This window comes from Electrophorus electricus, chromosome 8 (genome assembly GCF_041902795.1).
Source record: "Electrophorus electricus isolate QZ-2024a chromosome 8, ASM4190279v1, whole genome shotgun sequence".
NCBI lineage: Eukaryota > Metazoa > Chordata > Actinopteri > Gymnotiformes > Gymnotidae > Electrophorus > Electrophorus electricus.
Genome location: NC_137504.1, coordinates 33,207,501 through 33,220,000, shown reverse-complemented (window position 1 = coordinate 33,220,000; position 12,500 = coordinate 33,207,501). Strand labels below are relative to the sequence as shown.

The 12,500-nt window shown below is 43.1% G+C and overlaps 2 protein-coding genes across 3 annotated transcripts in view; both read right to left on the bottom strand.

Annotated features, from left to right (window-relative positions):
• The window catches only part of stag2a (STAG2 cohesin complex component a), a 16,422-nt gene extending 13,802 nt beyond the window's left edge, over positions 1–2,620 (bottom strand). Inside the window, exons 1-7 of one of the 2 annotated variants that reach the window (XM_035527270.2) lie at positions 2,400–2,620; positions 1,333–1,467; positions 944–1,022; positions 674–814; positions 362–458; positions 179–255; positions 1–12 (exon numbers count right to left, since the gene is read on the bottom strand). The exon at positions 1–12 is cut by the window's left edge and continues 193 nt beyond it. In XM_035527270.2, coding sequence (XP_035383163.1) covers positions 1–12; positions 179–255; positions 362–458; positions 674–814; positions 944–1,022; positions 1,333–1,376 — 450 coding nt within the window. In that variant the 5' untranslated portion in view covers positions 1,377–1,467; positions 2,400–2,620. Of the gene's footprint in view, positions 13–178; positions 256–361; positions 459–673; positions 815–943; positions 1,023–1,332; positions 1,468–2,399 lie in introns of those variants that run through there. The other variant, XM_081719380.1, reaches the window with a different exon arrangement.
• A 3,304-nt stretch (positions 2,621–5,924) lies between these two features.
• The window catches only part of acsl4b (acyl-CoA synthetase long chain family member 4b), a 14,808-nt gene continuing 8,232 nt past the window's right edge, over positions 5,925–12,500 (bottom strand). The window contains exons 10-15 of the mRNA XM_081719845.1: positions 12,004–12,173; positions 11,657–11,731; positions 8,323–8,517; positions 8,022–8,136; positions 7,770–7,927; positions 5,925–7,591 (exon numbers count right to left, since the gene is read on the bottom strand). Of these exons, the coding sequence (XP_081575971.1) occupies positions 7,434–7,591; positions 7,770–7,927; positions 8,022–8,136; positions 8,323–8,517; positions 11,657–11,731; positions 12,004–12,173 (871 nt within the window). The 3' untranslated portion in view covers positions 5,925–7,433. The remainder of the gene's footprint in view (positions 7,592–7,769; positions 7,928–8,021; positions 8,137–8,322; positions 8,518–11,656; positions 11,732–12,003; positions 12,174–12,500) is intronic.

The following is a 12,500-nucleotide window of genomic DNA, read 5'->3' as shown; positions in this document are numbered from 1 at the left end:
ATCACCGCTGTCCTACACACACAAACAGGAAACAAAAGAACAAATTTCAGCCTCAATTATTTCACTACGATTCAAAAATCAAGTAATATCAATCTCACACACACAGTGCCGAGCACCTTCAAACATCTGAGTACTATACACAGACCTCCCATAAACCACACACACAGTGGAATCTCACCTCATCAAACTCCTCAGTCATTTTTCTAATAATCTCAGAGTTCTGCATGTGTCTGAACATCTCCGAACTCACAGCACCTAAACACACATACAAACACACACTTCTGTAAGAAGGCACCCAAAGGACAGCGTGTATGTAAGTAGTATCTACAGCCAACACAGGTCTGTACAGCCTGGCTCCAACCTTTGCAGCCGGAGCACTGTATGAAGAAGTTAATGAGTTCCAGCAGCGCCATGTCTCGCTCGCTCTTATAGGACTCGATCCAGTCGTCAACTACCGACTGTGGGACGAGGACGAGACACCGAGACATGCAGAAAGAGAACCTACGTTAACTTGGATCGCAACAAACCACAAAGACATTGGTCTTTGACATTATGTATCTTCTTTTAAATCCAAAGGGCAAAATGTACCTTGTGTGTGTGTGCGTGAGACAGACTCTACCTGTGTGCACGTGTCTCAGTGTACCAGTGTACTTGTGTGTGTGCGCATGTGTACCTGTGTGGCACTCTTTCCCAGTTTGACAATCTCAAACAGGCTGAGATTCTCGGTGCCATTCTCCTGATGGTGTCCATTCACTCTGCCCTGTGCACGCACACCTGCACCCTTCACCTTCTCACTTGGAGCCTTCTTCCCCTTCTACACACACACACACACACACACACACACACACTCAGTTGATGTAGGTCATCGCATACCTTAGACTACAGCAACACTTCACCCAGGTGGACAGGGAACACATGAAAGAGATGATTGGCTAATTATTACCTTTCCTTTCCCAGGTTTGGCATTACGGCTCTCTGGATCCTCCAAGTCTGTGTCTGAGGAGAGCTGTGTGTCTGCTTCACTACACACACACACACACACACACACACACACACACACTCCTTAAATAAGCAGGTGAGCACTCTTGTTGAAGTCACGCCTACACACTAACATAGGCACAGTCCAACAGGACACAATGCTCAACCAGATGTCATTAAGCGGGATCTGACCGCAGTGTCCCTTAAATATCTCCCGTTGCACGTGAGCAAACGTGCAACGCCGACTGCAGCGACTGAAGTAGAACACATTCCCGTGCAGTCCGAGCGTGTTAAGTTGGCGTGCTCGGATGGAGAGTGAACCGGCCGCAGAGAGTGTGCGTTTAGTGTACTTACTGAGAGTAATGGAAGTCCGTCTGTAACTCCTGAGCAGCTATCATTTCTTCAACATCTTCCGGTTCCTCGCGTGTATGTAAGAACGTCCCCGCCGCACGAGGACCGCTGGACGCAACCGGGGCCCGCGACGCCGCTCTGCGCACACAGCACGAGTTTGTAACCACTGGGCAAGACATCCAGAGCGCGCGCGCGCGGCGGCGGCGGCTCGAGACATGTAAACAGTGTGAAATAAACCGAACCGGCGCGCCGAGGAAACGTTTCGCAGCGTCACTACACCGCTTAAAACGCGCGGGACGACCGGCAGCGGAAAGGACGGGGCGTCGCTTCTGCGTGCCCCCGCTGCCCCTTCTAACTGCGTTTTAAACGCATTTCCCTCCGTTTCCAGGCCTGCTGTGGCCAGCTTCCTGTCGAGCCGTGTGAGAGTAGCGGTAACAGGACGCAACTAGCGGAGTCGGCTCGTTATTACTGCATTTACCACAGAAGTCTAAACACTCACTTAGTCCTAACGCGTACACACGTCGTCGCTGGACACGCCGCGTGTGAAACGTTATTTTACGTATTATAACACCTCACAAAAGTCGGCCAGTGTGCGAGAAGTCTCTTCCGTAAACACACAGTTAAGATAAGCTAACGTTAGCACGGCCGTCGTCCATCTTAGCCGCCACTTTATACGGCAGCAACGACCATTGACTCGCCCTCAAAAAACACTAGCTAGCCACGTTCACGGATTGTAATCCGAGCTAGATGATAAAATACGCGGTTGTCATGATCGTAATGTACGTTAAGTTCAGTTTTTTAAACAGTAACGAAGCATGCGCGAGCAGGACAGCCAACTAGCCACCGTTAGCTTGGCACCGAGTGTCCGTGCTAGCTAGCTAACAAGGTAAAGTTAACCACCTAGCCAGCCAGCTAGCAGCTAACATCGCTAACCAAAACTTTCGTCTTTGCCCTCGTAAAACCCCCCGGCACGGCGGACTAACGCAGCACCGCTGGGCATTTCACTTAAATAAATAAATACTCGCAGCGCAGCCTAGTCGGGACTGTGTATCCGCCATTTTACAACTTACCTCGATGTTAAGATCTAAAACGGCACTCGGTCATAAATATCCCGGCGACAGCTGAGAGCTGGGCGGCTGCCGTGTTTTAGCAGACGGACCATATGAAGTAGATCGACGGCATTTGAGAGAGCCACAAATTGACGGTGTTTAGTTGCTAAAGTAGCCCCGTGAGCGCTCTTTCCGCCGCTCGTACTGCGCCGTGTGTTGTTTGGGCAGCAGGACAGACTCTCAGTCTCGACACGCCGCCCGCCGGCCAGTCTGAGTATTACGCCCAAGAAACTATTTAGTTATAAAACACGAGGCTATCCTGTTGCGGCAACATACTACTGTCAGATAGCTGTTTAAGATATACGATTATTTAAAGGTATTGTTTTCAGTTATAATGCAAGGGCATAATCTATATGCAACACACAATGTTGCCATTCTGGTAAGAGCTCAATCACACACCCATTCCTCACAGCACTGTATTGACTTCTACAAGTAACAAAACAATCTATATATTTAAATGCATGGCTATAGTTTAACTTCCTACCACATTCAGAGATTCATTCTGTTAGCTCTCTTCTTTGGTACTGGTCATTTGTGAGAAGAGAAACGGTGCAGGTGAGAGAGGGAATCAATTTACAGACTTTGTGCTTGCATTCTCAGAGGTCATGTCATTGTCACTGAGCGAACACTGCTAGAGAACATACTCTGAGGAGGGGACCACAAATGGACCGTGTCAATATGTTTCTGTTTCAGTCTCCAGATGAAGCTGATCTATCAGGGTCAGGAAAGCCCTGCCCTCTGACCCTGTGTCAGTATTGTTCTAATTCAGTCTCCAGGGCTAAGCAGCATTAAAGAGCTTTTGTAAGGGGGAATCCTTTAGCATTTGAGTGTTTAGTACCCCTGAAGCTCACCTGGCAGTGCAGCTAAACACCAGGTGCTATCAATACCAAGGTCAAGGGTTCAACTCCAAGGGCACCCACATGCTGTCATGTAAACAAATATCTAAGTTAGTTGGGTTGTTCAGACTAGAAGATGTGGGAATGTAGACTGGTGGGAGGAGTCACAGACTGTGTGGGAGGGGCATCATCTTTCTGACATATTTGAGGGGGCAACATTTTGGACATAACTATTTGTCCTAGGACAGAATATTAAATGTGTTTGGTGTCTTCATATTGATTGTGTTTCAATATGAAGGACAGAATATTAAATGTGTTTGGTGTCTTCATATTGATTGTGTTTCAATATGAAGGACAGAATATTAAATGTGTTTGGTGTCTTCATATTGATTGTGTTTCAGGTTGATTTAATTAGCATTAGCTACAAAATTAGGTTAACCATTATTAGGGAGAAAAGCTACGTTTGTTAAATCTGTGAACCACAATTGTTCAAAAATGTTAATCAGAATGTTTTGTTTCCATTTTGTGTTTTGTCCTTTGCAGAGATGACTAAGATGAAATCCACCCAGAGAAATTCTGGATAAGTGGGAATAGCAGTCAGTTCTGACAACTGTGTCACAAAGATAAAACATTTCAGAACTTCTGATCTGCATGCTGTCTTCATGAAGTAAAAAAAAAATCAACTGAATTTGCATTTCTCATTTTCAATAGATGTACTGGCATTTCCATAAATAAATGCAGCAGAATTAGTATTTAACAAATACATTCAGGTGAATTTGAACCTCCAGATGCTGCTAAAACAGCTCTGACCCATGAGGCATGGACTCCACTAGACCTCTGAAGGCCTCCTGTGGTATCTGGCACCAAGACGTTAGCAGCAGATCCTTAAGTAAACAGCAAGGCGGGGCCTCCATGGACAGGACATGTTCATACAGCACCTCCCACAGACACTCGAATCTGGAGGCCAAGTCAACACTTTGACTCTTCACACCATTCCTGAAGGAAAACTGCAGTGAGGCAGGGAGCATGTTGGTGCTGAAAGAGACCACAGCCATAACAGAATACCCTGCTGTGAAGTTGTAGCTTCTTCTCCAGCCATGAGTGCATTTACCTACACTACATAATCCCATAATTGCAAGAACGCAAATTTTGTCAGTAGACAAATGAACGCATTTATATGCACTTCAGTAATCATATGATGGATAAACTCTGAGTCTACATGGGTGTGTCAGTACTTTGATTAACTCAAGTAACTTAAAACTTTCTGTCCCGGCTTTTTTTTTAAAGCATGGAGCGATGTTACTGGCTAATATGGGCCTGCGTTTGTATGGATTCATGTGCATAGTTCTGCACTTCTTTGAGTTTTCTTTCTTCTGCTGTAGAGATGCAAGTGAGCTTTTGTAGTTCTGTGGTTGCCATTTCATGGCTGTTGTTAAAAATTATGCTTGCACTTTCCACTACAGCTTTGTCTGGGTGCGTTTTCACACATGCACTGTCTGAGAGATCCAAAAGAAATCAGGGTATGTGGATACATACAGTAAGAAACCAGATTAATGATCTGAAATCAACCTCTCTTTATCAGATTTCAAGGAATCCAGTTATAGATGATATAAGACATCGGAGTATGCTGTTTACATGAACACTTGAATGAACAGATGACTGCAGAAATCTGATAAAGATCGGATTATTGAGTGCATGTCAATGTTTAGGTAGGTTTTGCATGTCAATGTGACACCCGGATGAATGCCAGGACCCAGCAGAACACTGACCAGAGCATCACATTGCCTCCAACGGCTTGCCTTCTTCTCATAGTACAAGCCGCACACACACACACACCTGAACATCCACATGTTATAAAAGAAAACACCAGATCAGACTACCTTCTTCTACAGCTCCACCGTCCAGTTCTGATATTCATGTTCCATTTGTGGGTGCTATCAGCAGTAGACTTTGGTCAGCAAGGGCACTCTGACCAGTCTATAGCCACACAGCTCCATAATCAGCAAGCTGTGATGCAATGTGTGTTCTTACAGCTTTCCAACATAGTCAGCTTGAACTTCTCCAACAGTTTGTACTACTGTAGCTCTCCTGTGGGATCAGACCAGATGGCTCATCACTGCCCACGGTGAGCCTTGAGTGTCCAGGACCCTGTGACAGGTTCACCGTTTTAGGAGATGCGCTAACCCAGTCATTTAGCCATGAAAATTTGGCAAAGTTGCTCAGATATGTACATGTTCCCACTTGCTGCCTTACATATCCCAGCCCTTAACAAATGCCACTTTAACGAGATCATCAATTATTCACTTCACCTGTCAGTGGTTTTAATGATGGTGTATGCAATGTGTCAAATTTTAATATTTACATATATGTCAATTTATATTTGTATATTGGAAAGTCTACCCTGGACATGCTGTTTGTTTGCATGCTTGTTTGTTTGTGTGCTTGTTTGTTTGCATGCTTGCCTGTTTGGAGGGCAGTGTAGTATATACAGCACCCAAACCTAAAATACATACTAAACATATATTTTGATATACCGTCACTGACCGACTACGGCGAAAATAGGAGGCCTAAGAAGACAGTGGAGAAGACGGCTGGATGAATGTTAAGTGAGATTTGATTTTAAGAAATTAAGACACACTTAAACCATTCCTGAAGCCTTTAACGTTGTACATTTATACATATATCTGTAGGCTTGGCTCACTTATCAACATGATTTATGTATGTGTTAAAAAAAAGATGAAACAAAACGAAATTTGTGTAAAATAAAACCCTTTCATGCTACACAAATGAAGCAGACCTGGCAAATGACAGATGAAAACATCCGTTATTCTTCCATCATGACTAACATGGTCAACAACACTAACGCTACTGATGGAAAACCTATAACAATGAAATGCTTTATCGGCTGTTAAAAAACATAGTTTACCTTCACCTTTACCAAAACATTGTTTACATTTACGTTTGGGACCGGCTACATGCACACACGTTCACCACAAAAGCAGAGCAATCTTCACATCACACACAAGCAGCGAATAGTTTTCTAAAGATAATTGAACATGTACAGAAGCAGCTTTGTTATCAGACTGCATCCTTCACAGTGTCAGACTCAGTATCACCTGTACGCTCACAACAGCGCTAGCTTAGCACTGTCAATGATGTGAGCACTGACTTTGGCACTAACATTAGCACTAACATTAGCACTGACTTTAGCACTGATTTTAGCACTAACATTAGCACTGACTTTAGCACTAACGTTTACACTCTTACTCTATTGTCTAGGTGGAAGCTTGTAAAATGTAACATTTCCATCTGGAACTTTCTGTCTAGTTCATGTAATTTTCTTATAGTCCCAAATTACAATGAAAAACACAAAACACATTGTTTGTGCCTTTCACTGTACAATGTTATTTTATTTATTTATTTGTTTGTTTGTTTATTTATTTTTATTTTTTTGTGAGATGGTGAGAGGTTGTAGTAGCTTCAGTTAAACGTGTCCCGTCTTTCATGTGAGAGGATAGGTGATTAGTATTTCTCACGTTTTTGCTCTCTCACACTTTCCACCACGTCTGAATCAACCCACTAACCCCACAGGTCGGGGTATACACTCAGGTCGGGGTATACATTCTGTGCAGGGTTGCATCTTACTTTCACTATGACATACACACTCACATTACATTTGTTTAAAGACGTGAAATATGCAGAAAATGTGTTTTTCCTTTAAGGATGTCATTACAGATTTATATACAGTTATAAACTTTTTAAAAATATACAATTTAGTAAAAAATATATATATACATATCAAAACGTTTTGATTGTTGCTAACTGTGAGGTTGCTAGTTCAGGTTCAGGAGGTAAAATAACTCCCCAGCATATTCAGATCCAACGTTCTGGGTGTGCTAATTTGCTCGAGACAGCAGAGAGACTTGATTAGCGAAACCAGCGGGGCGAAACATGCAGGACATTTGCAACCCGAAGCGTATCATTTTCAAGGCAACCTGCCTTGATTCTTTCCAGGTGATATGTTGTAATAACATTTTGTTGCCAGTAGGGGGCCCTTTTGCCTGCTGAAACAAGATCATTTATAAGCGTGTGTCTGCATTGTGTGTGTGTGTGTGTGTGTGTGTGTGTGTGTGTGTGTGTGTGTGTGTGTGTGTGTGTGTTATTTGGCCCCGTACATCCTTTCAATATCACGTATGTAGTGTCTCTGTAATTCTTTCCTCTTCAGTTTGAAGGCATCTGTAACCAAGCCAGTTTCAGGTGTCCACACCTCTGAGCTAAGACACACCTTCAGTGGGACCTCAAACCTCTGAAGTTTATCTACACACACACACACACACACACACACACACACACACACACACACACACACAATAAAACGATAAGAACACAATACTTTTTCCTTTCTTTATTTTTACCCAAAATGCTAAATGTCAAAATATTTTCCAGAAGTTATAGTGTGTGCATGTGCATCTGTGTAAAAGGATGCAGTGCTTACCGGTTGTTGCAATCTCTTTAATGGACTTTAGGACTTCCTGTTCCAGTACAGCATGATTACAAAGCTCCTCCCACTTGCCATCAATCCCATTTCTATTGGCCAGTTCAGTTAGCTGCTTTTGATTGGGTACTACAAAGCCAATAATATAGCTCTGATTGCTGATTGGACAGATAATGAAAGAGTCCCCATCATTGAAACTGATATTTACTGATACATAAATGATGGTTGTTCATTTTAGTGGTGAGTAGGTACCTGCTAGCATAGGCACAGATGTTGTCGATCAGTGGACTTTTCTTCAAAGCAGCCTCCACTTTCCCCAGTGATACATACTCACCTGCCTGCAGTTTTACCAGATCCTTCTTACGGTCTGATAGAGAGAAGAGAGACGGGGGTGATGAATGATTTTAATAATTTTAAATATTTAATAATATTTAATCACTTAATCAAAAGTCCTCAGTGGTACAGGATTACATAATTATGTTATCTTGATCTTGAATTATGTTAAATGGAATTATCTTAAATTTATCTGATTGGCTGATGGTGCTTCACTCACCAATTATCTGCAGACAGCCATCCGGATGCACCTCCCCCACATCGCCTGTGCAAAACCAGCGTTGCCCTGCCTCATCTACCCAGAATTCTCCACCCTCCTTTTGATCCTCGCTCCCATAGTAACCCAAAGCAACATTTGGGCCTCCAATCAGAATCTCTCCACGTGGAAGTGGTTTGTCCTGGCTTGTGTATCCCCCTGAGTGAGAGAGGCAGACACAGTTGACACGCATCACCTAACTAACACACAAGACGTTGGATTCATTTCAGTTCAAACGTGTGATCGTGTGATTAAAATTCATAAACAGCTAGTATTACAGCAAATGAGGTTTATTGAATATTCGATCTTTAGCATCTGAAGCGCGCATCGTGAACAATATTACTGACAATAGCCTTAATACATCGGGCCTAACTGAAACATAGTTAGGCAGAAGATAGATCTCTAACAAATTAATAGAAATTATTTTATGAAAGTTTTCAATGACAAAATGGAAAAGATCCAACTAAAATTCAAAGTTCACCAAATTATGTGTGTGGACGAATATCCCACAAGTCCAATGAAAGTCATTTAACCCAGTCCAATTAAATGAACTAATTACCCTGATCAATCCAACTGATTGAACTAATTACTCTGATCAGCTCAACTAAACCGACTAGCTGAATCAATCCTCACTAGAATAAATTCATTCTTTTGCAATAAAGTTCCAAAAGAAGAACATCTCTGAAACCTTGCAGCCAGGAGTCTGACCCTGCCACAGCACTGAAACAACACTAACTAGAGTTGTCAGTGATTTGCTGTTGTCAGAGGCTATACTATAATCCTTGTGCCTCTCAATCTCAGTGCTGCATTTGATACCATAGATCACATGATCCTGATCAACAGGCATGAAAATCTAGTGAGACATAAAGGTCACGTTTTGTCTTGGTTTAAATCGTATCTACCCGACCACTCTCAGTGTGTCTATCTGGATGAGGAATCATCCGATCTTACTGAGATTAAGTATGGTGTGCCTCAAGGGTTAATGCTCAGCCCTCTGCTTTTTCCCCTCTATATGCTTCCGCTTTGTGACATCATATGCAAACATAGCATTAGCTTCAGTTCCTACACTGATGACGCCAAGATTTATGTATCAGCCAAACCACATGACCCCTCCAATCTCAACAAAAGAGAAGAATGGGTAAAAGGAGTTAAATGTTGGATGGCAATCACCTTTACTCTGCTTAATCCAAATAAGACTGGGATCTTGTTACTTGGACCTAAGGCTGGGGAAAATAAGATCTTAATCCACTCTTAATCTGGATCTCTGTTTACTTAATCCATTCACAAATGTCATCTTGATTCCGATCTCCCATATAATGAACACGTGCAGTATGTAATGAATGATATTAGCTCTTGAAGATGCTGAGAGGCTCATCCATGCCTTCATAACCTCCACGCTGGAATACCACAGGTATCTTGTGGCTGGCCGTTCCAGTAAGTGACTAAATAACCTCCAACTGGTCCAGAATGCAGTAGCTAGAGTTGTCACTCGAAGCAGGAAAATCCAGCTCATTATTCCAGCTCTCTCTGCACTGGCTGCCAGTTAAATTCTGTATTGACTATAAAATACTCCTTTGGACACACACTGCCTGGCCAAAAAAAAAGGTCACCACCTGGATTTAACTGAGCAAATAGGTAAGAACCTCCCATTGGATAATTACTGCATGCGTGATTATGTTTCAGCTGGCAACAAGTTATCTAACCCTAGCTGATGCAGTGAGTAGCTTCTCATTTGTTAAACAACCATGTCGAAAGACACATCCTGTGGTTGTGGAAAAGATGATAATCTGTTTCAGAAGCGTCAAATTACTGGCATGCATCAAGCAGAGAAACAGCTAAGGAGATTGCTGAAACTACTAAAATTGGGTTAAGAACTGTCCAACGCATTATTAAAAAGTGGAATGAGAGTGGGGAAACATCATCTTCGAGGAAGGAATGTGGTCAGAAAACAAATCTTGAATGATCGTGATCGGCGATCACTTAAAAGTGTGGTGAAATCAAATCGTAGAAAAATAACAATGGAACTCAGGGATGTGTTTAATAGTGAAGGTAAGAGCATTTCCAATGCGAAGGGAACTCAAAGGATTGGGACTAAACAGCTGTGTAGCTGGCACAGACATATTCCAAGATGACAATGCCAGGATTCATCGGGCTCAAATTGTGAAAGAGTGGTTCAGGGAGCATGAGACATCATTTTCACACATGGATTGGCCACCACAGATTCCAGACCTGAACTCCATTGAGAATATTTGGGATGTGCTGGAGAATACTTTGCGCAGTGGTCCAAATCTCCCATTATCAACACAAGATCTTGGGGAAAAAATTAATCCAACTCTGGACAGAAATAAATGTTGTGACAAACAATGCCACAGTTAATGCGTGCTGTAATCAAAGCTAAAGGCGGTCCAACGAAATATTAGAGTGTGTGACCTTTTTTTTGGCCAGGCAGTGTATAAGGCTCTGAAATGGCTGGTCTCTCTGTATCTCAAAGAACTTACTGATTCCTGTAACCCTGCACACCACTTACTTCACTTATAGGGTGCCAGCTTGCTGACTGTTCCTCAAATATATAATATATTTACTAATATACATCCTTCCTCTTTCTACCTATCTTTCTTTTCTCTCATGCTACTGCATGCCTGACGAAGGAAACCCTTACATTTATGGTTACGGCATTTAGCTGACGCTTTTATCCAAAGCAGCTTACAATGCTGATTGAACCCAACTTGAGCAACTGAGGGTTAAGGGCCTTGCTCAAGAGCCCAACAGTGGCAACCTCGCATTAGTGGGGCCTGAACTGGCAGCTTTCTGATTACAAGTCAAGTACCTTAAGCACTTAGCTACCACTGTCTTCACTGTCCTTGACCTGAGCTGGTCTTCCACCAGACCTGACCCTGGACTCTGACACACTATCGCCATGTCACACTTTAGAAATATAGACTAAAATGTCAATTCAATCACCCCACTTTCTGGGATTATTATTCCTATTTCAAATTTTTTGTTCATTTCATGTCATTATGCTGGTGCTGACTAGAGCAGGAAAGGTTCCCCTTTTTGAGTCTTGGTTCCTCTTGAGGTTTCTTCCTCTCAGGCTTAGAGACTTTTCCTCACCACTGAAGCTGCTATCTTTTCCTTTGCTCTAGTCTGTCTTGCTCTATTGGGGATTGGACCCAGACAAATGTAAAGCTGCTTTGTGACAACAGATGTTATAAAATCGCTATATAATAAACTTGCTTGCTACAGTGATACACAAACAGAACTACAATAATACACAAAGTTTTTTTTGTTTATGTCTCACCTTCAGGCCAGTCTCGTAGTATTATCTCAGAACAGATAAGAGGAGCACCTACACGTCCTGTAGTATAATCAGAAACTACACACACACACACACACACACACACACACACACACACACACACACAGAGTAGGCCTGTCATGTTGGAGCAGGAATGTAAAAAATACTTGCATTCCAGACATTGTACGTAAGAGCACTGCATGCGTGTATATGTGTGTGCACATGTGAGTGTGTTTGTTTGTGTCTGTGAGTGAGTGTTTGTGCGTATGAGTGTGCATCTGTATGCATGTGTGTGTGAGTTTGTGTGCGTGTGTGTGCTCGTGTGTGTGTGTGTGTGTGTGTGTACTTACAGTCTGAAATGGTGCCTGCCCCACACGTCTCTGTGAGACCGTAACCAATGGCGACAGGGCAGAAACAGATGTTAATGAAGCGCTGTGTGTCTGCAGAGAGAGGAGCTCCACCAGACAGCATCAGACGCACAGACCCTCCCAACAGCATAGACACATGCTTAAAAAGCAGCCTAGGACACACACACACACACACACACACATACACACACACACACACACACACACACACACACACACATCCACACACACACACGAGCACACACCCACAGCCACACACACACACACGCACACACGCACACACGCACACACATGCACACACACACACACACACACACACACACACACACATCCACACACACACACAAGCACACACCCACAGCCACACACACACACACATGCACACACACACACACACACACATCCACACACACACACAAGCACACACCCACAGCCACACACACACACACACGCACACACATGCACGCACACACATGCAC